This window comes from Propithecus coquereli, unplaced genomic scaffold (assembly GCF_000956105.1).
Source record: "Propithecus coquereli isolate 6110/MARCELLA unplaced genomic scaffold, Pcoq_1.0 Scaffold9, whole genome shotgun sequence".
Lineage (NCBI taxonomy): Eukaryota > Metazoa > Chordata > Mammalia > Primates > Indriidae > Propithecus > Propithecus coquereli.
In genome coordinates, this window is record NW_012155284.1 from 7,710,673 (window position 1) to 7,736,969 (window position 26,297).

General features: G+C 44.2%; 1 protein-coding gene across 3 annotated transcripts; it reads left to right on the forward strand.

The window, feature by feature from the left end:
• The first annotated feature begins 12,178 nt into the window (after nucleotides 1-12,178).
• Nucleotides 12,179-25,866, forward strand: ENC1 (ectodermal-neural cortex 1 (with BTB domain)). Of its 3 annotated transcripts, XM_012664606.1 has the most exons (4): nucleotides 12,179-13,285; nucleotides 15,864-16,008; nucleotides 16,819-18,633; nucleotides 23,277-25,866. In XM_012664606.1, the coding sequence occupies exons 2-3, from the start codon at nucleotides 15,902-15,904 to the stop codon at nucleotides 18,599-18,601; spliced, it is 1,890 nt and encodes a 629-aa protein (XP_012520060.1). In that variant the 5' UTR covers nucleotides 12,179-13,285; nucleotides 15,864-15,901; the 3' UTR covers nucleotides 18,602-18,633; nucleotides 23,277-25,866. The 3 variants fall into 3 exon arrangements, with proteins under 3 accessions (XP_012520060.1, XP_012520062.1, XP_012520061.1); XM_012664608.1 differs by lacking the exon at nucleotides 15,864-16,008 and having other exon boundaries at nucleotides 16,955-18,633; XM_012664607.1 differs by lacking the exon at nucleotides 15,864-16,008 and having other exon boundaries at nucleotides 23,277-25,864.
• The last annotated feature ends 431 nt before the right edge of the window (nucleotides 25,867-26,297 follow it).

Consider the following 26,297-nt stretch of genomic DNA (forward strand, 5'->3'; position numbering starts at 1 on the left):
ACACTCGGCCACGACTCTCCACCTGGACCTTTCAGAGGCTCCCGGTGGCTGTGCGCCCTGTGTGCCTTGCACACGGTCATTCCTCTGTGCCCGTCTCCTCCTCTGCACCCGCTGAACTCCTTTTCACGCCGAGTTCCGAAATTACCTCCTCCTGGAAGCCTTCCCTGAGCTCCCCAGAAAGTCTATCATTCTCTTAGGTTGTATGCAACGTATTTATTTATATGTCGCACCCCGGTAACAAATGAAGGCTTACCTCACTTCCAAGGAGGCGTTGTCCCTGGGGATCGGAGAACTGTTCCTCTAACTCGTGGGACTGCCTCAGTGTGATGCTGTAGTTACAGCTGGCTTCTGCGATGCTGCGTCTTACCCGGCCTCGAACCCAGGTGTGGTCTGCAGACCAGCTGCATCGTCCTCACCTGGGAGCTTGTTAGAAATGCAGGATAGCTGTCCCCACCCCCGACCTCTTGAAGCAGAATCTGCAATTTAACAAGTTCCCCAGGTGATTTGTGTGCACATTAAAGTTTGAGACGGGCTGGTGTAAATGAATACCTGCTAACTCTTGGGGACATGTGTTTTCAATGAGCCACATTCCAGAGACGAGTTAGCTCCTTACAATCAGTGCTGGGCACCTAGTGTGAGCTGCCTACACCTGGATCCACAAGCATGCCCCTGAGGGGGGCAAAGGAAGTGAGGGCAGCTTCAGCAGCATAGAGCTGGGGGGATTCACTGTCTACATCCTGGAGCCACCCAAGCTGGTGCCCATAGGATAAATATCTTGATCTTTTGTTGCATAGGAAATTGAGATGTTTGGCAGGGCATGACCTTATTGCTGATTTAGGACCCTTCGACTAGGACACACCCCTGCTCTCTCTGAGCTCTTTGAAGGTGTGTCCTGTTGACCTCTGTAACCAGACACACAGTAGGTGTTCAATAAATGTTTATTGTTGAATTTCTACTACCGAATTATCTGTCCATCATGTCTTCTCACACCTGTCAGGTCAGCAGAGCGTATAATCCCACTGATTTTAAAGGAAGCAATTCAATCATGACGGATTTATAATTCCAGGAACTTTATCAGGGCTTGAAGGTATCACTTTTGGCCAAAATTAACTACAACAACATCAACGCCAACATCACAACTCCTATGGAAGCTTCACTTAGCAAACTGTAAATCTCTACCTATACATTCAAGCAAAGAGAGAGAATGTATTTAATGCTTTCAAATTGAGGTCCTGTGGGAATAGATTCATGGAGGTCCTGAAACCTTGGCCTGTAAGGTTGGCCTCTGTTGCCTGATGATTCAATTGTTTCACATGCTTTGTCTGGTTCTAGTTATTTCAGCTGGGAGAGTAAATCTGTTCCCTGTTACTTCATCTTGGCTAGAAGGGGAATTTGCCCACTGTACTTAAATTTTTTACGTAGTATTTTTGTAGTATTTTAATATTCACTGAATTATCCCGGAGTGGGACTACTGCATAAATTGAGTAGTTTTATTTTGAACTTTAGCAAGAGTTGATCATTATTTTGTAAAATTATTTTTAAAAATTACTGATGTAATATGAGTCCTGGTACTTAAAGGGCCAATATAGTAGCCTGCTTCAGTCTACATTCGTAGGTGTGCACGCACGGTGTTTCTGTGTGTGTGTGTGTGAGACTATCCGATTCCTTTATAATGTCTCTTAGGGTAGTTGTGCCAGGGCATTCACAGGGCATATGATTTTATTACAGTTTTCTATTTGTTTTCTCCTTTATATTACAGTTAAGGAATTTTGTTGATTTTTTTGAAGTTATATTTGATAGATTATATTATCTATAAATTCCATTTCAGTAAGGCAAAGAGGGCATTAAAAATGACTGATGTAAAAAGGGACATGTCTCACTAGTGCAGACGTGGGTAGTCCCCTGAGAAGGAGGCTTTCCCCCCTCGCTGCTGGCGGGACCGGCCTGGGACTACCGCAAGACCTCAGAGAGGGAAGGCTGCAGGGTGTGTTCCCACAGAAAGGGTGGCAGACAGCCTCCAAGAGTTTCCAGCATGGGGCAGGAGAAACAAAATGACACAGGGGGCCTGAGAGGGGCAGGGAAATTTGGGTGACTGAGTACCCCACCCACTGGAGATCGGAGGGGGTGATGGTTATCTTGGTGCTGGGGGCAGATGAAGGACCAGGTGGGCCTCCATCCTCACTTTTTGGCTCTTCAAAAGCACTTTGGAACTTGAATATGACCCTGGGGAAAGTGGGGGGCAAGGGAGGGAATCCCTTACGTGACTCAAATTGTTTCCACCAAACCAGCAGATTAGGGGCTTATCATACAAGTTAAATTCTGTTTAGGAGCTGCTTGCTTGCTGTACAAGAGGACCAGGGGGCCCACAAACTAGAACATAGGTTCTGAATAAGAAAGCCTGGGGTCTGGATTCTGTGATTTACTAACTGGGTTCTTGGGCAAGTTCAAATGCATCATTGCCTGTTTCCTCATTAGCAAAGCAGAGATAATGATAGTATCTACCCCACAGGATTGTTGAGAGGATGCAATGCCCTGTGTAAACCACAGTGTGACTCTAAATGGATGTTAATTATTATTTATGGATGACCCATGTATATGTATTACCTACTAACATAAAAGAGATCAATTTAATTTCTGTGTGCATTCCTCATGACAGAGTTATTGGAGCGAGCAAAGAATTTAGGGTTTGACTTTTTAGATAATTCCTAGTTTGCCTGGCATGAGGGTAGTTTTACACAGAGCTGGTGAATACACTTACCTAGCCAGCCACAGGCCAGGAGGATGTGTGCTGGCGTGTTGGAATTAATAACCCACTACACTACTTACTGTGAACTTGGAGACATGCTCTGATTTTCCATTACCTAAGTCTTATCATTTCTACCACCAAGGAATACAGAGCAATTAATCACTGCGGAGCAGAAATAAATTACCTCACCCTTGACTTGCTCTTCGGGTGACTTAACGCTTCTTATCATGAGAGGAAAAGCACAGAGATGCTGTTAGTTCATATGTGGAATGTTTTGTGCTTCAAAGAGTCCCAGGTTACTGGCACCAGTTTATTCACCATATGTCAACGCTTGTCCTTGTTTGGAGATTTGGGAGAACTTTCTTTTAAGTGATATCTTGAGGCATCCGGTGAAAGTGTGATTAAGCAAAATATTCTGGAAATGGGGTTTTCCAGATAACATAAGGCTAATCATTTGGGTTTAGTCCAAGTTGAAAATCTATTTAAAATGTTTTGTTAGACTTTTTTGACCTAGTAAGGATACAGCAATGAGCGTAAGTTTGATATTGCTTCGTGAGATAGTAGGAAGGGCCATTTATTCATTTGTTAAACCATGCACTTATTCATTCTTTAAATATTTATTGTGTTTCTACGGTGTGCTGGGCTGAGGGTTGGATGCACAGTGGAAATCCACAGTCTAATGGCGGCCAAAAGAACCTGTGTTCAGGCTGCAACACCATCACTTAGCATATATGTGACCCTGGGCAAGGTATTTATTCTCTCAGACTCAGTTTCTCATCAATAAAATGGGGCACAATACTTACAGTATCTAGCTTGTCAGGGTTATTTGAGGATTACAAAGCATAAAAGCACTCTAAAAACTGAAGTTCTCTATGAATGGTCATATTATTTAATGCCTGAAAAACCTGCATTGCTTTATGAAAATTATTCCAAGCAACATTAGAGCATTTTAAGAGATGGAGCCATTTCTATGGTGACTCTCTATCTTATTATAATAAAAATAACATTTATTTTTGCAGTTGACTTTTAAAAATTCTTCACATTACTCAAAGTAGTAAATACACGTGGGTGCACAATCAAATAGTATGAAAGGACAAGAGGAAAGGTGGCAGTGCCCTGACCACCCCCATCTCCAGCCACTCTGCAGAGGGGGCATGCGGAAGGAATGGTTCCTCAGCTTCTCCCCACAACGATACTGGACTTACACTGTTCATTCTTATGTATCAATTTTAGATATTGCTTATCGATTTATTGGTAAGGTAGACATTACGTGCTTTTCAAAGAAAGCCCCAACAAGGATATATTTTCTTGTGTTTAGCATCTGTCCTCTAAAAGTTCAGTATAGGAAAAATGTTTTATTAATCCTTCTAGTGAGTTGGCTTCTAGACAATTGTTTTACTGTGTTTGGCTTCTTCAAGATGTGAAAAGCACCCTAACATGCCCAGGGAGGCTCCGCGCCTACTCACTGACAACGTCTTTCGCATCTGTAAACCATTGTCCAGTGGAAAAATTTCAAACTTTAGCATAATCTGTGTATCTTGGGTTTTTAAACATCATGTCACATTTGCTGGATACAGCCAAGAAGTTAAATGCTTCCTTTATTTTCCATTGTATTTTCTCTCCAAGTCCTTCCAGGAGGACACACAGAGCTCCCCCAGACATTTGGACTGCAGACATCAAAGGAGGAAGAAGATGTTTCTCCCAATATTTGGTGTTTGATCATAGCTGGGGAAATAGTGCTTCATTCCATAGTTAATTAAGGAAGTATGTCTGAAGTAAATTTAAAAGAGCAGTTTGATTAGGACATTCCTTTGCTTGTGAATTGATGTACCAATCTCTAGTGGGTACAGTTTGCCAGAATCAAAGAATAATCTGTTAAGATATTTAATCAACTATAGTGAAAGAGTAAAAGTAGATTTTTTTTAAAAAAAATAAAACCACATAATTTTAGTCAATTAATTCCAGCTTCTCATTTGTCACATCTTTATCAGACCTGTCAACATGAAGTGAAATAAATCAAGCAATTCATTTTTTTCTCCTCCTCTTATAAATCCACTGGGTATGTGCCAGGTGTCCAGAGCTGGCATTCCAGAGGACAGGAAGGAAGGAGCCTTAGCTAATTAGGAAAATAGAAGAGGCAGGGAAGTTAAGTGGTTAAGAACACAGTTCTGGTGGAATAAAAATCATTTAGGGTTCTGGCTTCACCCAACTGAGACTTTATTCTTTTAGGGTTGCTGTGGGGATTAAACGAGAAGGGCATAGAGAGTGCCTAGCACACAATAAGACCATATAAATGTTAGGGATTCTGATCATTATTAGCTCCAAGGCCATTCCAGTGGACAAATGGGTCCCTGTCCAGCAGCCCTCTGAACAACTTATGTTAGCATTGTATGCAGAAGGGGCAGTGGCACTCAGCTAGCTGGTTGGGATTTGCTGAAACTGTGCCGAGAAGGTACATGACTCAGTTGTGCCCTCTGCTGGTCAGTCTGTACGGCACAGCGATGCATGGCGTCGTAGGCTGTCCAGACTCCAGATTACATTTGGCATTGCTCATTTGAAAGTAGAATCTTTAGTGCAATGAAGGAAAGGGTAGCTGCTCAAAAGGATCCACAAGGGTTTACACACCATGCTTACTTTTATCTTTTTCCGTAGGTTGGTTTTGAATGTTGTCAGACCCTTGTGAAACTGCTTCTTCATTGTAGCCAGAAGAGGGCACTGTTGCTTTATCCAAATTCTGTGCCATGGTCTATGGAGCCCCGCATCTGAGTCCTATGCTACAATTGTCCCGTTCCTGGCTTTGTTGGAGGTGGCAGTTTCATTTCTTAGGTGACTAGCAGAAAAACAAAACTAAACAAACTTTGTCTGTAATAGGACATATGCAAAAAAAGATGGGGGCGTGAAAAATTGTTTCTATTTTATTAAGCCATGGAAAATTATGGATAGAATTTTTAACACAGGGAAGCATGACAAAGAAAATGCATTCTGATGAAATCGATCAAGATTCCTGAAAAACCAGCCTGAAAAGTTAGAATGTATCTAGGTGCTCCTGCTCACTCTTGGCATCACAAGTGTCCCAGAAAAAGTGTAGAAGAAATGGATGCAATCATTGGGAACTCTGGGATGTTCCCTTCCGCTGTGGCAAAACTCAGAACCTCTTGAAAACAGAAGTCTTTGTTAAGAACGAGAGTGCAATGTTCACTTTCACCCCTCGCTTCTGCCTATGAGGTTTGCCTTTGCCTTTCTTGGCCAATGCCATGATGTTTATTTACCATTTTTAACAGGTCAGTTTTTAGTGAGGCAATAATAGGTTTATTTATAACCCTTGGGTGAAAAATGGCAATTGAAGAAGACCATTTCACAGCCCAGGCGGTCTGCCGGCTCCTGGTTTTCTTCTCCGCTAACAGTCCAATGAGGGTGACAGGAACAGACCTCCTTCTTTGCCTATGTTTATCTTCTTTTTCCCCTTCATTCCTCCCAAGTTTCTCTATATATGACTTCCTCCTATGGTTCCAGAGTTGGAAGGAGACATATTCAAAATGCAAATACAAGTACGTGATGACAAGCCAAGCCTAGACACTGCAAAATCACAGCAAAAGGCTGGAATAAAACCTGGTGAAATTGGGGATATTCCTCAGCACCAAGTGTTGATACGATGCCTCTAAATAAATACTTGCTGGGTGAATGACTGATTGATTAACTGAATGAATGAATGAATGAAGCCACAACTTCTCAGATAATTGTGGGTAGAAAACTGACATAACTCTTTGAATATATATAATTTTTTAAATGTTACCATTTCCTCCTGATATTTCAATACTTCTAAAGTCCTCAGATAAAGAAATTGCAAGTCTTCCAACTTTATTTGGGATTTTATAGTGAACGTTTTCTAGAATTGCTCTTGACGCTAAGGGAAATTTGTGAATGTTTGTGTATGCGAGTTTATAGCCTTGCTCATGTTGTACTTTACTTTTACAATCACGAGGAGAAGTACTTATGGGAACTTTCTTTAAGACAACACAGTCGTCAGTGTCTCTGTCTCCTTTTTCATTCTTCCTTCATTCTGGTGATGTTAATGTGCAGCTTCCTGATCTCAGACTCCAGTTCGAGCTGAGATGTATGCAGTGAGTAAAGTCTGTACTCGCAGAGTGCCATAAAATCCTTTTAATATTCATTCAAAGGTGCAAGCTCTTGGACCACAAAGGTCCCTTCTTTTGGTCCCTTCTTCATGCCCAGACATGCTCAGAGACTTGGCATCTTGCCCTGGAAGCAAAGCGTACAGGCCAAATAAAACCTTCATTTTCATTGCTCCCAACAAAGGTCAATTGTTGAATGTAATTACTTAGAACAAATTAAGAGTTTAGATCCAGGAGCCTAGGAGCACTCAAAAGATTATGGAAAACAGAGGGGAAATGGTTCAAGATTCCCCTGGGCTGTGCAAGGCCACACCCCACAGAAGCCTGGTGTGATTCAGATAGATATGAGTGAGCTTTTACCAAGCACACCCTACAAGTTCTTCAGAGCAGGAAAAAGTAGGCGCCTATATTCCATGTATGCTGTGTTTTGGCAGGGCTGCCTCCTTCTAAATATAGCTAGCAATTTCTTTTTTAAATGTGTGATTTCTTAAATACTTTTCCCTTTGCAGTAGCTTAGTTTTTTGAAGTAATGGAGAATGAACAATTGTTTCTCCATCGTCAACTTAAGACCAGTGGTCCCAGTACAAAACAAGAAGACAGTATCAGTAAGAGAGGGAAGGAGACAAAGGCAGATCTTGTGAATTTGAGCTTTTATTGCACAAGCTGTCAGCTTTCTGGATGTGCAAGCAGAGCAGAGCTTCAAATAAACACTCTAAGAGATACATAAACTCCTTTGAGACATCAAAGTGTCCCTTAGCCCAATGCTACTGAGCAGATGTGGAAATAGGAATTTGATAACGATTCAAGTCACTTAATTTAGGAAAGTTGCCTGGGAATATCTATGGGTTGCAGGACCACCATTCTCTTTAAACAGTTTACTAAGGGATCATTATAAAAGCAAGCATTATATAGCACTTCCCACAAGCCAGGTACTGTTCTACATACTTTGCATGTGCCGGTTTATTTAATTCACAAAACAACCCTCTAGCCAGGTGCTGTTGTTATCTCATACTGCAGATCAGGAAACTAAGACACCTAAATATTGCAACACTTGCCCCCCAAATACCCAGCTAATACATGTGGAAGCAAAACTTCAAACTCGGTTCTAGACTCTCTGCTCTTAACCATTTAACTGCTAAAAATAAAATACTACATGAACATAGAAAGACTGGAACTTAAATGCTCAGTGTCATTATCTCCAGGTGGTAAGTTACAGCTTTGCTTTTGCTTTTCTGTATTTTCCAAATTTCTATCATTCATTGCTTTTAGAAAATAATAAATGCTGCTTTACAATCCTGACCCTAAAACCTATAACCTACAACAGCCTACGAAGATCATTGTTTTGAAGGGCCCTGGAGTATAAATAACATAAACAGCCTAGATCACTTGATTTACTCATGACCACACTTTATAGAGTAATACTAGGGAAAAGTGACTCAAATGTGTCCCTCTGCAGTCCTGTAAGCAGCCAATAAACTATCTACCCCTTGAAATGTCACTTGGGGCTGTGTAAGGTGAGGGAGTCTCAAAGGAAGAATGAATTTCCCGGTTCTAACAACCTCTAATAGAGGAGCTTAACATGAACAGTGGAGCTTAGTACTTGAAGGACAAAGATACACTTTCACACAAAATTTTCCATTAAAAATCATAATAAAAAGTCAATTATATTCATATGTAGCAGTAATGAATTGGAATTTGAAATTAAAATTTTACTATACAGAGCCCGTAGTCCCAGCTACTCTGCAGGAAGAGGCAGAAGGATCACTTGAGCCAGGAGTTTGAGGCTGTAGTGTGCAATGATCGCACCTATGAATATCCATGGCACTCCAGCCTGGGCAACATAGTGAGACCCCATCTAAATAAAAAAACATGCTATAATCAAATTTAATTCCAAAAATACACATAAAGTGACACGTATAACAGATATAGGAAGCAAATGAATTTTTAAAATAGGACCAAATCAATTTGGATGCAATCTTAAGAATAATCTTAAGGTTTATCACAACAGACACTTAACACAAATACACTAAGTTTTTAAACAGCATGATTGCAGAATATGGCAAACTAAAATTTAGAAAAATGACTATCAGTTTAGAACCCTTTCCTTCCTCGGAAAGAAAAATGAAAACTGACTTATAAAATGCTGATAACTTCTTATATTGTTTACTTATCTTTTTCCTTATCCTTGTCTCTTTAATAAATAGCCAGGTTTCTTTTTCCTCCCTCTTTTTAAAATAAGAGGTTTGCTGATAGAAGCTGAGGTCTCATTTTCCTAGGTCTGTGATCTACGTGTTAGGGTGAAGTGTTGAAGTGGGCGCTGAGCTGAGCCCCACACGTCCTCCTTCCGGAATGAAGGACTTTTTCCTCCCGCCGCTGGGGGCGCTGTCAACCCTCTTTCAGAATTATCTCTGCAAAACAGAGCTGTAAGTATAAAAGTCCAAAGTTGTGGTCCCTTCCCTGGGCAGGCTGCATTCAGCAACTGGTTGATGTAGCTGTATAAAAGCCTGGCCTTCTTACCTTAACTGGGGACAACTCTGCAAGGTCATTTCAGCTCCAGAGACCCCCCCCCCCCGGGGTCTCAGCTTGGCTGAGACGACATCCCAGCTCAACTTCTTCCTCTGGCCACCACCCTGCTTCTCTTCCTTCCCTTCCATAGGTGTTGATCCCAATTTATGTGTGGCCAGGAGATGTGGTCTCTGGCTGGGCATTCACTTCCCAACACGAATTTAACACTACGGAAGGAGGAGCACAAATCTTTGGTGGGCAGTGTGCCCCTCTGCCACACTGACTCTCCAGGGCATGGCCTTGAACCCCATCTAGTGAGTAACGTGAGGAAGAAAAGCTATGCCATCTTTCTCATACAGATTCAGAAAGCGGATCAAAGAACAAAGAGGGCACTTTTGGAATACCAGCAGGGAACATGTCTGAATTTGGGTGGGGCTAGGGAGACCACAGGAGGCGGGATGGCAGCTGCTTAGCCCACTGTTTGGTCTAATCCCCTGAGCTGTCCTGTCCCTGGTACCATGATCGCACCGTGTTAATTAAATCATTCTCATTAATTCAGCCCAAGTGTAAATTAGGAAGGAATGAAGATAAATTAGGTTTGAAGGCAGCTAATACATTTAACCCCATGCTGCTTATTTTGCTGCCTAACAAAATAACATTGTTAAGGGAGATAACAAGCCCAAAGCCTTGGGCACAGCTTCTTAATAGCATTAAAAAATGAGACCTTGGTTTGATGTCACAAGGCAAAGGCAAAGACCAGCTCCCAGGAGCCTGCAGGACTGGTCTAGAGTCTTGCATGAGGTGTTGGCTATTGTATAATATGGATACAGTATGGGTAGCATTTCTTGCATTGTTCATGACTCAGATGTCTACTGTGTCTATCATTGTCCAGTTTGATGACAGCCCTGTTCAGAGGTTTTTTCTGGTGCAGATATAAGACTTGCTCACCTTTTCTTAGTCTGAGTGGGGTGATAAAAACTACCTTTAGGATGGGCTGAGAGATGCTGTAGGAATTACACAATTTGAGTTGCTATGATCATAAATATGCTGACTTGCAAATCATTTTCAGTTGAGATAAACATTAGAAGCTGCCCAACAGCCCCCAAACCTTCACACATTGGTTCAAACAAACCAGGGTGTAGTTTGTAGATTATCAGTAGCACATGCCTGTCCCTGAATGCATGTTTACTTCCTGTGTCTTTCAGCAGGAAAATGGTTTCCAGTTTTTATAACGTACATCAACTAATTTCTTTTCCCTTGTGTTGTTTACCTCCCTGAGGCAGATGAAGCAAATGTATATGGTCACTGAATATATTTCAAGATTTTCCAGTCTACAACTTTTTTTCGTTTGTCGAAGTGCACATTAGGTAGAAAAGATACAGGAAAATGGCACCAGTGGATGATACACAATGGCCTGAGGATTTCATTCCTTTCTCAGCCCTGCCTGCTTAGCAAAGCTCTTTGCAAAGAGACGTGAACTTTGCTATTCCCTTGCTTAAGGACACTCTGTAGTTTCCAGGTGGTAAAGATGCAACAGAAACCGATTACCTGTCTCTAGCTCAGTGGCTTCCTATGGCAAATCCCCAGCCAACCAACTGAGCTATGTGCAAATTCCGTTTCTAGGTAGGGTCATCCAGGTACAGTTCCAGGTAGAGTTGGTAAGTGACTAAGTAAGAGGGAAGTACTTCCTAAGTAATGAGAAAAAATGTTAATCTCTTAATTTAAACAGAACGCCCCCACCTACCCCACCGTGAAAGACATTGACAATTGGTCTTCAAAATCAACACGCTTGCTTTTGACCCTAACGTTTCCATGTGTTTGGTTTTCGCTGGTTTTATCCATGTCTGCTTCAGAACCTGGGTTCTGCTTGCCCTCTCCTAACCTGACCGCCCTGGGCTCTGTGGTTCAGTCTCTCGACTTTGTCAAGTGGTCTTGCCGAGAGACTCTGCATAAAAAATTAAAATATGAAGCAGATTTTTAAAGGCTCGTGGTGAAGCTGCCGAGTTATTGCTAACAAAGGACTTCAGAGGGCACTGTCTTTCTTTGTCTGCAAGGAGCGAAATTTCTCAGCGCGAATAGCAGGGAACGTGGGTAAAGCAAAGTGAGATGAGAACGAAGAACCACTGACAGTCTTGGTTTCAGCAGTCTCGTCTCTGGAAGCTCCAGGTGGAGCCTCCTGAGCAAGTTTAAACCATTTCCGAGCCTAGCGTTTTCAAGAAAGCTGGGGGGCGAAGCGCGGGGCGCAGTTTACTCGGTCGTGGAGCCCTCGCTGTGGAGCTTCGGGGCTGGGACACTGCTAAGTGACCTCCAGTCGGGCAATTCACATCTCCGTGGGTCCCAGTTCCTCACTGTAAACCAAGGGCGCTGGACCGGTAATCCGTCCAGTTCATTCGAAGACTTTATTATTCCAAACACCGAATAAAAAATAGGCACTTTAGCTCCCAGTGCAAAGACAAAGCTTTAATGCAAAGATCGAAAATGAAATTCGTAAATAGTGGTCGCCAAGCAAGGTTGTTTTTCGAATCGCCCTCTTTTTCTCCTGGCATGCGGGGCTTTACACGTGTGTGTGCTGGGCACGTCTTTACTGAACTCCAAACTGACACTACCGAGCGATAAAAACCAGGAAGGCCGGGTCCGAGAGGGTGATATAGGATTTATCACTTCGGAGAGGAGCCGGCGCGGCAGCTTCTTGGAGGAGCTCGCTTTGAATCAAGCGGCCGCGGCGATTGGCTGAGAAGCACGTGGTGCGCGCCCCGCCGGACCGCGCCGGGACTGCTGTCCCTTGGCTTAGGGCAGAGTCCGGCCGCGGGAGCCGCACCCGCCGGGGGTGGGGAGGGAGGACACTGGGGAAGTGCCAGAGGCTCGAGTCTGCTTGGCTCCCTGCCAGCGAGAAACCTCACGCCCTGGCTTGCTCAACCTGAGTGTGCCCAGAGTGTCCAGACTTGTGCCCTTTCCCTTGCCACTGTTCCTCCCCACGCCGGGTGTCCTACCCAGCGCGCTATCTGTGCGCGCCCAGGGCGCGAGCTGCGGACACCCAGCTAGCTCCTCGCTACCCTGTGCAGAGCATCTCGCGGGCTCTGGAATCCGGGAGCGCACAGCCCCGGGCTGCGCTCCCCTGCCGTGGGTCCCTCAGTTTCATGGCAATCCATTAACCAGGGTGGCCCAGAGAGGTGCAAACACTCGGACCCGGGAAAACTTAATTTAGTCGCAGTCCCGGAGGTTGCAGCTGCTAGAGGCTGAGAGAGCGCGTCCGCTTTGTCTCTCTGCACTCCCCGCAGCCCCCCTCCCCCGCTTCCTCTCCCGATTAACTCCCCCGACACGCTCTTCCCCAGCTCTTCTCCTCCTCCCACTCCTCCTCCTCCCCTTCCTCCTCCTACACCGAGGGCCGCGCTAATGCGCTTCCTCCCTCCCCCGGTGGCAGTCTCTTTGCATACGCGCCCCCTCCCCTCCAGCTGCCGCTTATAGCGGGGCGCGCGGCGGCTGGGGGCAGACTGCTCCGGCAGCCAGAGACGAGGCGGTGCGGCGGTGGCGCTGCGGAGACCGAGTCCAGACGCCAAGCGGCCGCGGCGCGCACGGCGCTTCCCAGCTCCCTCCCCCAGTGCACAGCCCGCCTCCTTCCGCGGCGCCGGCGCTCGCAGGCTCGCTCTCCCCTCCCGAGACGCGCTCCGGGAGACGCTTCGCGGGTCGTGGGCACAGGGTCCACGGCGTGGGGACCGAGAGGCCGAGGCGAACAGCCAGCGCCCCGGGCTGGTCCTCTCCCGGGCAGGCGCCCCTTGCGTGCTCCTTTCGCCGGAGCAATCGCCGCCGCTTCCGCGGGCTCAGACGCCCGCTTCGTCGCCTCGCTGCCCGTGACCGAGGCAAGAACCCCGCCGGTTGTGCTCTGAGGCCAGTCGCCACTGCTGTAAGTTTCCCCGGCTGCCCCGGACCTGTTGCGGGCGCTGCCGGTTTCAGGGGCTACTTTGGCTGCGAGGGTGTGTTCGTTAGGGGTGAGCATGCTCGGGACAGCCGGGAGCTCCGACTTGGGCGAGGGGGAGCTGTTCTCGGTGCGGAGATCTCGGGGTCGGTCGCTGTCCTCCCACTGCAAGCTGGAGTCCGGCATCGCCGGAGGGGCAGCCCGGCTTCCCCTCGGCGGCGCTAGGGCCGGGGAGAGCCACGGGGGGAGCGAGGAGCCGAGCTAGGGATACAATCAGCCTCTCTCCACGGAAAGCAGCTCTTTTCTGGGGGTGAATGTCGCGTTGCGTCGCTCCCTGCAGCCCCCAGGGCAAAGCGTGCGGAATCGTTGACCCACGTTGCACCCTACCGGTTCGGAAAAGAGTTGGGGCCATGCACTGGCACCCCGCGTGCGGACACATTCACTGCAGTGGAGATGTCTGTAGGGAATGAATGAAAACTGGCTTCTGAAAAACTAGTTTTCTTCTCAATGCAAGTATTTGGCCTGTAGAGTAACATTATTAGTTTCAAAGGATAGGAATTGGTGGGCGGGATGGAGATGAAGCACTGAAGTTGTTCGACATGCAATTTGGTGTCAGCCTCACAGGCGTGGCCAGCGTGTTAAATAGCGTTGCAACTGTTATAAAGGACCCTATGACAAAAAGCTATCTTTGTTAACAAGATATTTATAATGTTCCATTGTTATCAATAATGTAGATGGCCAAGAAAGTCTGCCTAGTTTGTCTTTTGGTTGGATTGAGATCAGGTTCAAAACCTGGAGAGACTTGACCGTGTGGTGCGCAAAGTATTGAAGGCAGGAAGCCTGTTTAAGGAGCAGTAAGTGAACTGAAGTTACTGTAACTGGAAGCCCTTGTGATGTTCACAGTAATAGCAGCCCTTTTCTCTGTCTTCTCTGCAGACACGGGTTAAGTATATGTGTGCATTTTCTTGGCCACTTACTTGGCATGCAAATATTATTTCTCTGGGGGCTTAAAAAATGCCGGAAGGATGATTCATTTTATATTGAAGGTGTGTTTAAGTAACTGTAAAAATGGTTTCTGCTGATATTTTGATGTTTGCATATTTTTAAACCAGAAAGCAAGTCATTTCCCTTGAGTCTTCAAGTTTACTTTTTATTTTAATCAAACATTGCTGCAAGAATGTTAGATGGTTTTCCGTCTGGATGGTACCCAAGATGACAGGCTAGGCTCTTCCTTCTGGCTTTTTAGGCCAACCTAGAAAATACAGGAGCATAAACACCGGGTGCAGAGAGATGCAGGCCCTATATCCTAAGATGTTCTAAACAAATTGTTTTCTTACGTGTGTGTCTGGTTGTGAATGTTGTTTTACACCATGCAGAATCCAGCGTTCAGGGAAATGTGTTCTGGTCCCAGCATGATTCCAGCGCTATGTGCAAGCACGTCCATGCTTGTGTACCCAGTCGCAGGGAGCCTCGTTCTTCAATCAGGACAGCGTTTGCTATTTGTGCTAGGGGAGGCAGCTTCATAGGAGTATTTAGACAATCTTTTGAAATTTAGGCTTAAAATCTTCCCCCAAATACTTCAGATTGCATATTCCAATTCAAATAACTACAGTGGTGGAGCATCAAGGATGCTAGTAAATGTTTTAACACTTTGGAAACCTGGTGCATTTGCATAGGTTCCTGTAGGTCATTCTCTAGAGCATTGGGCATGGGTTAGAATGGACTAGACAGTAGAGGCTTAGATTGAGGTGGGGTGAGGCTTGGCTCCTCAGCATTTTTCATATCGAAAGTCACTATGGAGACTTCTGGGTGCTTTGTAAAGTCTAGGACTTTGTTACTTACTTTCTTCCACTAAGCCATGTTTACTCATAATGAAAAGTTACATTCCAAAAATAAAGGAAAACAAGTTGCATCACCTAATGGTATGAGCCTGGTGTATAAAGGCATGTCATGCCCCTGCCTTTGTTGTCTTCTGTGCCAAATCTCACAGCTGGCCGGAGAGGAGCAGTTTTTAGGATTTTTGCCAATGCATCTGTGGTAAATCATTCATTTGCATGTATCGATAATTCCTAGAATATAAATTTCAAAATAAATATCTGAATGGTTGAAGGAAACACAGAGGGTTTCAGCTGTGCTGTAAAGACTGACTGTTCTGTGTTTGGAACGGATACTGTGACCAGCCACGTAGTTTACCTTCTGCGCATAAACAGCGGGATAAACAGCTTCCCTAGGAACCCTTAGACAGGCGGCTTCTTGAGGGCTTTATTTCTTTGAAGCAACAGAGGAGTAGTGTAAAAAAGGGGGGGAGGCATGTGCTACAATTTTGGAAGATAGATGATAGGCATTTCCTATGTCTTTACCCTACAGTTTTCTTACTGAAGAAAGCCAAAAGACAGCATTAGATTCTGTTAGAATTTCAATTTGGATATCGAGGAAAGCGCTTCAGTCAGCAAATAAATTCTAGGGTGGCCCCAAGTTAACAGTGGCTGGCAAAACACACACACATACATGTGTATTTTTTTATTTAAATGAAGCAATGTTTGCAATTTGAATTCCCTACATGCAGGTGCCAGCATTTGCAGGTACATAGGAACTGTCCTGGTGATGCACTATTTAATCAAAAGGGAGAGGTGGGATAGATCCTTTGTTCTTGCAACTGGTTTTCCAAGAATTGGTGTAAAGCAGGAAGAACAGAAAAACAGCAGTCTTGAGTATGCTACTCAAAATATTCTTCCTTTCATGTGCCAAATCCTCACTTTGGAAGCTGTCCAGAGCAAGAAAGATGGTTGGTGATTGTGGCCAGAATCCATTCTGTGCTGATCAATACATGGCAATGTTTATATTGAGATGCTTTTAGAACTCTTTAATGATAGGGGTATCTGGTTAGAAATTATCTGTAACATTTAAATAAAGGTCTGATCATTGCAGAAGTTGGCCTTACATTTCCCATTTACTGTATGTGCAGGGAGATTGGATCTTACCAAAGGAATTCTTAATGGAATTAATTAGTAGGTGTTTGTTTTACACATGGCTTTATGTTGCATGGGGCATGAAAGCCAGTGCCCATCCTGGCATTACGAGAGCAGGAGGCCTGGCATTTTAAGTGGCCTGCAGTGAATCAGCTGGACTAGAGCACAGGGAGCTGTGAGAATGAGACTTTGCTGGCTTAGTACGTTCTCAAGGCCTTCAATGTCCTGAAAGTTGGTAATCAGGTTTTCCAAGATGAACCTGCTTTTAAGCAGTGATTTTTTTTTTTCTTTTCTTCTTCTTCTTCTTCTTTTTTTTTTTTTAACAGTGTATAGTTCAAATAGCTCAACAGTATTACAATGAATGTCTTTCCTTCCAGGTAGTTGTGTCGCTGCCTTTGTACTAGAATGGCCACCCACCATTCAGAACAGTAGGCAGCAGGGCCAACAACAAAGTGCTCTGTTGTCTTCCTCCAAAGCTCTTGTTGATTTTGATCTGCTGTTCTGAACATCAGGAGCATCACCTTCAATAGTTTTGTTTTGTTTTGTTTTTAGGAGTGGAAACAAAATGTCAGTCAGCGTGCACGAGAACCGCAAGTCCAGGGCCAGCAGCGGCTCCATCAACATCTATCTGTTTCACAAGTCCTCCTATGCCGACAGCGTCCTCACTCACTTGAACCTTTTACGCCAGCAGCGTCTCTTCACCGATGTCCTTCTCCATGCCGGAAATAGGACCTTCCCTTGCCACCGGGCAGTGCTGGCTGCCTGCAGCCGCTACTTTGAGGCCATGTTCAGTGGCGGCCTGAAAGAGAGCCAGGACAGCGAAGTCAACTTCGACAATTCCATCCACCCAGAAGTCTTGGAGCTACTTCTTGACTATGCATACTCCTCACGGGTCATCATCAACGAAGAAAATGCAGAGTCGCTCCTGGAAGCTGGGGACATGCTGGAGTTTCAAGACATCCGGGATGCATGTGCAGAGTTCCTGGAAAAGAACCTGCATCCCACCAACTGCCTGGGCATGCTGCTGCTGTCCGACGCGCATCAGTGCACCAAGCTGTATGAACTCTCCTGGAGAATGTGTCTCAGCAACTTCCAGACCATCAGGAAGAATGAAGATTTCCTCCAGCTGCCCCAGGACATGGTAGTGCAGCTCTTGTCCAGCGAAGAGCTGGAGACAGAAGATGAAAGGCTTGTGTACGAGTCTGCAATTAACTGGATCAGCTACGACCTGAAGAAGCGCTATTGCTACCTCCCAGAACTGTTGCAGACGGTGAGGCTGGCGCTCCTGCCAGCCATCTATCTCATGGAGAATGTGGCCATGGAGGAGCTCATCACCAAGCAGAGAAAGAGTAAGGAAATCGTGGAAGAAGCCATCAGGTGCAAACTGAAAATCCTGCAGAATGACGGTGTGGTGACCAGCCTCTGCGCCCGGCCTAGGAAAACCGGCCATGCCCTCTTCCTCCTGGGTGGACAGACTTTCATGTGTGACAAGCTGTATCTGGTAGACCAGAAGGCCAAAGAAATCATTCCCAAGGCCGACATTCCCAGCCCAAGAAAAGAGTTCAGTGCATGTGCAATTGGCTGCAAAGTGTACATTACTGGGGGGCGAGGGTCTGAAAATGGGGTCTCAAAAGATGTCTGGGTTTATGATACCCTGCATGAGGAGTGGTCCAAAGCTGCCCCCATGCTGGTGGCTAGGTTTGGCCATGGCTCTGCCGAACTGAAACACTGCCTGTATGTGGTTGGGGGGCACACAGCTGCAACTGGCTGCCTCCCGGCCTCCCCCTCTGTCTCTCTAAAGCAGGTAGAACATTATGACCCCACAACCAACAAATGGACCATGGTGGCCCCACTCCGAGAAGGCGTTAGCAACGCTGCAGTAGTGAGTGCCAAACTCAAGTTGTTTGCTTTCGGAGGTACCAGCGTCAGTCATGACAAGCTCCCCAAGGTTCAGTGTTATGATCAGTGTGAAAACAGGTGGACGGTACCAGCCACCTGTCCCCAGCCCTGGCGTTACACAGCAGCAGCTGTGCTGGGCAACCAGATTTTTATTATGGGGGGAGATACAGAGTTCTCCGCCTGCTCTGCTTACAAATTCAATAGTGAAACTTACCAGTGGACCAAGGTGGGAGACGTGACGGCAAAGCGCATGAGCTGCCACGCTGTGGCCTCCGGAAACAAACTCTACGTGGTGGGAGGATACTTTGGCATTCAGCGATGCAAGACTTTAGACTGCTACGATCCAACATTAGACGTGTGGAACAGCATAACCACAGTCCCGTACTCGCTGATCCCCACTGCATTCGTCAGCACCTGGAAACATCTGCCTTCTTAAATGTAGTCGGTCCTAAAGAAAGTGAGCATGAGGTAAGAAGTGAGTTTAGCTGTGGATGTAAGTATGCGTATAATTAGGCTAGTCGCAGAAGTTCAGTGTATGGAGTGAGGCACAGTGCGTAGGGCCTGTGTTGTAGAAGCAATACAAAAGCTGTAAATGTAAGAGACTTGGCTCCCCAAATCTACATGCTTGCGATGACCACAGCTGCAGCTCCCCATCGCATAAGCCAGTGGTTCCAGCTTTTACTTCTTCAGAATCTCAGAAGAGAGCCTCAGAATCTCCTGAAGAGCTTTTCAAAACCTGACCATCCCAGAGACTTTGTTTCATTTGGTCTGGGTGGGGCCAGTATTTTTAGAAAGTTTTCCAATTGCAATAAACAACTAGGTTGAGCCCCCCCCCACCCCCTCTGTTAATAATACCAGCTAGTGTTTATGGAGCCCTCACTGTGTGCCTGGAGCGGTGCTGTGTGTTTTACATGGATCAGCTCATTTGATCTTCACAACAGCCCCATGGGATATTATTACTAGCTTCATTCTATAGATGAAAGAACCTGGCTGGGCACGGTGGCTCACGTCTGTAATCCCAGCACTTTGAGGCCAAGGTGGGAGGAGCGCTTGAGGCAAGGAGTTTGAGACCAGCCTGGGCAACATAGTGAGACCCTGTCTCTACAAAAAATCTAAAAAATTAGCCAGGGGGCAGTGGTGCACACCTGTAGTCCTAGCTACTCAGGGGGCTAAGGCAGGATGGCTTGAACCTTGGGAGTTTGAGGTTACAATGAGTTACGATTGCACCACTGCACTCCAGCTTAGGTGACAGAGCAAGACCCTGTCTCTTAAAAAAAAAAAAAAATGTTACTGAAAAAAGCTGATACAGACAGAAGCTAGGTAAGTTGCCCAAGGTTGAAGAGCTTAGTACATGGTAGAGTTGGTCAAGAAGTCAGCTCAGGCAGTGTGGCTGCAGAGTATAAGCACTCAAGCGGCACACTGAACTGCTACTTGATAAAACTGAGCTTCATGTTGGTATCATCTCAGGTGACACTTTGTTGATAATTAAATTTTTGCCTTCTTAAACCCTTTCTGGAATGAATAGAGTTTAAAGAATCCATTGCTCCAATTCATTCATTGTTTATTCTCTCCAAAAGTACTCATTAGCTTATTTAAAATGTTTTTTCCCCCCACAAAAATAACCCCCTTTAGGGCATTTATTAACTTTCAAGGGGAATTTAGATCTGTCCTTGTAAAAGGGTGTAAGCTATATTGTATAAATTTGATGTACAGATATATCAAGCCACCTAAACTGCCCTCAGCTTTTCAGAGTTAGTCATCAGTCTAGCTGACCCTATTGTCAGGGCTAACAGAGGTTGTGTTTCTGTGTCATTTATATATGAGTGCATAATGGTTGTCTGTGTACTTAAGAGTATATAATACTCTTGGCTCAAATAATTAATAGGTCTATGCAGTTCAGGGTTTGCAGTGCTCATGGCCACTTTGTTGCTGTTAAGCGTTCGTAGCATCAGCCTCAGGAATGGCTTAAGCACAGAGCACAGGGAACGTGTTGATTTGTTTTGGTGATTCATGGGCTTATTACCAATAATAAGAGAAGAAAATAACTGCTTTGGAGGAACTGCAGTGAAAACTAACTCATTACTTGGCAACGTTTGGCTCTGTTTTCCCTAGTAAGTTTCACACATTTGAAGGGGGCTTCAAAGGAGAAAAGGAAATCGAGGGGTAGTTGAAGCTAAGCAAAGAGGGCTTTCATCTCATTTGTCTTTTCTTTCTCCATCTCTTACCCCTTATTTAAGAGCATCATTAAAATTGGCCTCACTTTCACATTTCTTCTCTTTCTTTCACTTCTTCAGTTATCTCCTCCAGCCTGTTACGGTTAGCAGAGTTGTTAGCAATGTCACGCTTCCTTGGAATGAAATTCCTTCAAAGGAGCAGGAACCGTCAGATACCTCCTCTGGGAAGCGACTGGGCGAATAGCATCTCACACCAAACTGGTTTTTGCAGCCTTGCTGGCCTCTCAGTAATCCTGAATAAACAAATGCTCTGAAAGTGGTTATTTCATTTGCAATATGACTGCATGACTCACCTCTAAAGCAGGTTTAAAGAACCTCCTAGGCAAAAGCATTAATTAACAGCACACTTAGTTGGGTGTTAGTCCAGAATTGACTATATTTGCACAGAAGAGCCATAAAAATTGCCAACTCAGTGGTGATACATCAAAATGATAATGAATAGACTTGCCAGCAGCCCTGGAGCAAGGTAAGGAAATTGAGGCAGAAAGAGGAGAGAGACCACATGTGTGTTCTGGTCCTAGGTTAAGTTCTAGAGCTTTCTGGACGGAAGATTGCTTCTCTGTCAAATGAGTGGTTTGAGCTATAATTGTAAGCTCTGTCACAGTTTATACTAGGATAAATTGATAAATGGGGGGGGGCGGGGAAGAGGTGAAAATACCTCGCCCAGTTCTTGGCCTGTATTAAATGTTCAATACTCTTAGTTTTCTTTCCTCCCTTTAATTTAGATCCTAACTTGCTCTGAGATAATAGCAGTGGAGTCAGCTTTGTGTGTGGTAGCAAATCAGGTTTCTTTGACTATTATCTGCTTGTCATCTTTATACTTCATTTTCAGTTCCACCTTTTTCAGCCCAGAGTGAGTGGCAAACACTTGAATTCACCCTATCCTGGGTATTTGAACGGAATCACACTCTTCTGGTCCCTGGGAAACCGAGCTAGTAAAGTGTTAGTTTATATGTGAAACAACATCCTCTTCACCCTTGGTGCTACCAGCCGGGGAGTCAAGCACATAAAAACTAAATTTGACAAGGCCAGGTTTGCTGCTTTTAAAGGGCATCGTAAGCGTAAGCATGATCAAAGCCACTCTTCCAGTCTCTGACAGGGAGACTGTTGGTTTAAATTTCTAAAGTTTACTGCACACAAGATAGTGCTAAAACATTTGAGCTGGTTGAGGTGCCTTAAAGAGGGGCTGGGCAGGCCTCAGTCCTCTGCTCTCCAAATGAATGCAGTGTTAACAAAAAGTTTCCCTAGATCTAAGAGCTCATCCACCAAGGAAATTTTAACTGTCTCCTGCTGCTCTTGTCAGTGGGTGGGAGGCACAAGAAGGAAATTACTTTGATTATCCTCTATTTTCATGGTGCTGTGTGGCACTGAGGGCACTTGGACTTCGATTTGCTTTGTTTCTTCTGTTTTTTTTTTCCTGTGGTATGTGTTCTTTGTTTTTCTTGTTTGAGTATGCAATATCTGGAAACTTTATATTATGACAAGATACATTCTTTTGGCCTAATGTTGATATGTAGGTAACCAGGAGGTGGGGGTGGGGGATGAATACTGTCGTCTAAGGAATGCCTTGAAAGCTTGAACCACTGTTGTGAAACAGCCAAAAGAAACAACTAATGAAATGAATCAGACTTCTGAACACATAAAAGGAAAGGGAGAAGAATTCGTTGCAAGTAATGAGTGGTCCCTCCAGAATTCCCTTTGCCTATACTTAAGAGTTATAGCAATAGGAATACAGAACTCTGCAAAATTTCCCCGTATGAAATCAGCAGTAAATAAATGGGAAAGGTGAGTAATGCAAGAAATACCAGTTTCTATGAAGTTTGCAGGTTTCGTGGCTATGGTACTTTGAATTTACATTCACTGGCATGCCATAGCTGTTGTCTTCTAAGTGTGGACTAAATGAACTTTGAGAATAAACTCCAGCCTTGGGCTGTTGGATATGTTGTCATGTGAAAGGAAGCGAGACTGATTTCTGCCATGATGAATAGCAAAGATGCATTTCAATAAGAGGATTCATATGTCTGCCTTCTATATGGTGAATAGATTTAGTCTGGAATCTTCTATGGTACATGGGCCAAAGAGGGTTTGCACAGGAATCTCCTTCTTTTACCCCTAGTACTTTACAGTGGCTCTGTTTAACCACAGAAAGGAATTTTATAAATGTTGGAAGCAGAAGATGGCAACTCATAGCACCTAGTCATATAGTTTTTTTTTTTTTTTTTGAGACAGAGTCTCACTATGTTGCCCTGGCTAGAGTGCCGTGGCATCAGCCTCGCTCATAGCAACCTCAAACTCCTGGGCTCAAGCCATCCTACTGCCTCAGCCTCCCAAGTAGCTGGGACTACAGGCATGCGCCACCATGCTCGGCTAATTTTTTCTATGTATATTTTTAGTTGTCCAGATCATTTCTTTCTATTTTTTAGTAGAGATGGGGTCTCGCTCTTGCTCAGGCTGGTCTCGAACTCCTGATCTTGAGCAATCCACCCGCCTCGGCCTCCCAGAGTGCTAGGATTACAGGCATGAGCCACCGCGCCCGGCCTCTAGTCACATAGTTTTGAATTTGAACATATATATGTTTAGGAAAGAAGTGAAGGTCCTTCTTTGGACACCACAGTTTTTGTCAGGCCAGCCATCTGCACTGATGCATGCATGCACCTTAAAAGCACCATGTGTACTTTTAAGACAAATACTTTAAATATCTTTGCACAGTTCCTACCGAACATGTAATTAAGACCTTTAGAAGCGATATTGCCCAGCTCTGTCCCAAGTTTAATAAAAAAAAAATTTTGTGGTTACTTACAAAAATCTTAAAACTATGGTATCACACAAATCCTTCATGCTTCTTTGTTTTGTTTTTTTCTTTTCCTTCTATTTTAGGTCACTCCATCACTTGACAAGACAATATGACGTTTCTACCTTGGAAAGGCCAAGTTTAATGAAGAGAAAGAAAAAAAGGAAAAGAAGTTGCTGCAAAACTCGCTGCACCTTGTAAATTCTCTAACTGGACATGAAGGAAGGGGCTGAGGGAGGGGGGTGGGATATTCCGTGCAAGTAGCACATGGTTTGAATATGAATGCGTGAACCTGTGATCTAGTCCTTGTCTTGTAATTGTGGATTAATGTCAGTGTGAATCAGCCTCTCAAAGGGAGAGAAGAGCTGGACCTTTTCCCTTGCTGTACCATATTGAGCATTTGATTTCCATGGGCTCCGCCATTTATGTGTAACATTTGAAATGGTTGTCACCTCTGTCTGAGGAGTGAGCTTGAAGTCTCCATGCCAGCTGCTGCTGGAGATTCAAAGCCCAACCGTGGGTCCAGGAGGGAAGCTGGCTGGGCTGGCTGCAGAATGAGGACCCCTGGACTCTCTGCTCATCTCTAAGGGGTGTGTTCCCTAGGAAGATTTCTGAACAATGGGGACTTGTTGGTAGCCGTTTGGTAGATGTCTTTTCTATTTATAAGTGACTTTAAACTTTTCCCTTGGCTGTTAAAAAATTTGTTGTAGATTTAGCTATTTATTGTTGGATGCCTGCATGCTGAAACAGTGCTTACAGTTGTCTTCACATGTATGGACGTGTGTGAATGGTTGTATGTTTTGCACATTTTGTGGCTGGTGATGTGCTTTGCTGCACAAAAATGGAAACTTTTGAGCTACAATTTGGAGTATAACTGGAGGGTGGGTTGGGGCGCAGGGAGGACTTTTTCAATGTCGAGACAGGGAAGGATTACAAGACAAACTTAAATTGCATCCTACAGATAGAGAAACTGTGGAGATCGCTTTTAATCTTAGACTCACCATCTTTTCATGGGGTTTCATGGGGTAAGGGCATGCTGTTGGGGTGAGGGGAGGCTTCTTTCTGTCTTTCTCCCACCTCCCATCTGATTCACCTAATTCAGTCTCAGCTGCTGAAATTTGGAAAGGACCAAATTGCTTTACATTTTTTTTTCCTTTGTGTAATATCCTGAAATCCTGGAAAATTCTATGGAATAGTTCTGTATATAGAGCACAGGTGAAGGCATTGTCCAAAGTTTATTTATTTATCTATTTATTACCCTATAAGAATGCTTTGCCATAACCACAGCTAATGGGAAAAACTGAAACATCACAGATATAAATTAACTCACTGATCAGATTTTCTTGACCTGGACTCATTGTTGTCTGTTCTTGCTAAACAATTTAGCAAGTGCTAGAAGTTCTCCAAGACAATATTCACATTGGTACAATGTATGCTTCAGTGCTCACCCTTAGGTAAATCTCTTAAAAAATAAATAACTCTTTGGTGCACAAGTGACACATTTGGCCACAAAACACCAAAGAACTGTAAGCAGTGGCCCCTGTTGAGAAGTTTTCCGGTGGAATTCGGAATCAGTTGTGAATACATTCTTTGCTAGTTGGAGTGCTTGTTTACTAAGCATGTGCCGTGGTAGGTGTTAGTGCTAGTCTCAATTAGGTGCTTCCTCAGAGGTGTGGGGGAAGACCAGAGTTTGCAACTCGAACTGCTTTCGTGGATATTTCTCACATTGCTGTATTTTAGAAAATAGGGTTAAGACTGATAACCTTTCACATCGTGAGTTTGTTTGCATTGTCTAATGACAGATAAATCCTTAACATTTCTCTCCACCTTAGTACTTTAGACTAATTGTACTTGTCCATCCGTGCCATGAATAAGTGCGCTATAGTTGGACCAAAATAAAATGAGCTGTTGGAAGAAAAGAATCACAATACTTTCCAGCAGTCAGTCCCTGGTTCCTAAATGTGTTCTAAGCAATGCAAATGTCTAATCGTACCCTGGCGGCATAGTCGATGTGGTTATATTGTAGCAGTTACAGCTCTGTAGTTTATGATGCAAATCTGCCAAGAGATGTATGTGTCACTGCATGGCTTCTGAAAGCAGGATGAATTTTCTGCAGCTGTTTCAAAGTTGTGGTCTGTCCTTGAATCCTCTATTAATTACTTTGTGTGAGCCAGAGGGAGCCTCAGTAAGGGTGGGCCCCCAGCCTGCAGGGAACTTTCTGGACTCCTGTCCTTTGAATTGATGCAGGCATTTGGTCTCACTACTTGACCATTCTCACCCTGTGAAACGTCCCACACTTTGAAGCAAATGCAATTCACAGCACAGTACACACAAAAACCTTGGCATAAGACAGGGAAGGTTCTTCTTATTTTGTGGACTGGTTGCTGTAGAAACAGACAACAAAGGGCAGCCTTCCACTTCTGGTATAATTGTGTAGCCCCTTTTCTCTGGGCTTGACACCTGTCTGAATAAGAGTGATTAGAGCTGCATAATATCCCTCTCTTGGCTGTTAAATATGTGGTTCACGTACAAAACTGTATAAGTTGAAGTAAAATGTTCATGTTCATGTGTACTTGTTTGCTACTACTACATTTTTGAGGTTTTGTAAAACTGTTATTTTTTTTTTCACAATGTGAAACTGAAGGTCAATAAATTATTAGAGATTTTCTCTTCATTGTGTGTGTGGGTCTCGTCTTTATTTGACTACTATGTAATTTTGGGCGGCACTGTAAACTTGTGCCTTGTCTTGTTTAATCAAAGGAGGATCGTTTCAAATATTTTCTGAATGTGCTTTATTTCACCATTTAGTCACATACATTTATTAAAGTAATTTTGCACATTAAATAAAACGTTTGACCTTTAGCATCTCGTTAAGTAAAGCGAAACACCTCATCTATGGATTTATTCATAGCTTGGGATATAAAAAGTCAAATAACATGATATTAAGATAGTGTATTCTATATTAGAATGAATTTAGTTTTGAAATCCTTATATGGGTTGTATTTTGATAGAAAGCTGTTAGAGAAGGGGCTGGAGTTCAATCCTCTTTTCATCTGCTGACATCTGCTTTAGAAATCTTTTAAAGTAAGTGGAAATATGTGCATATT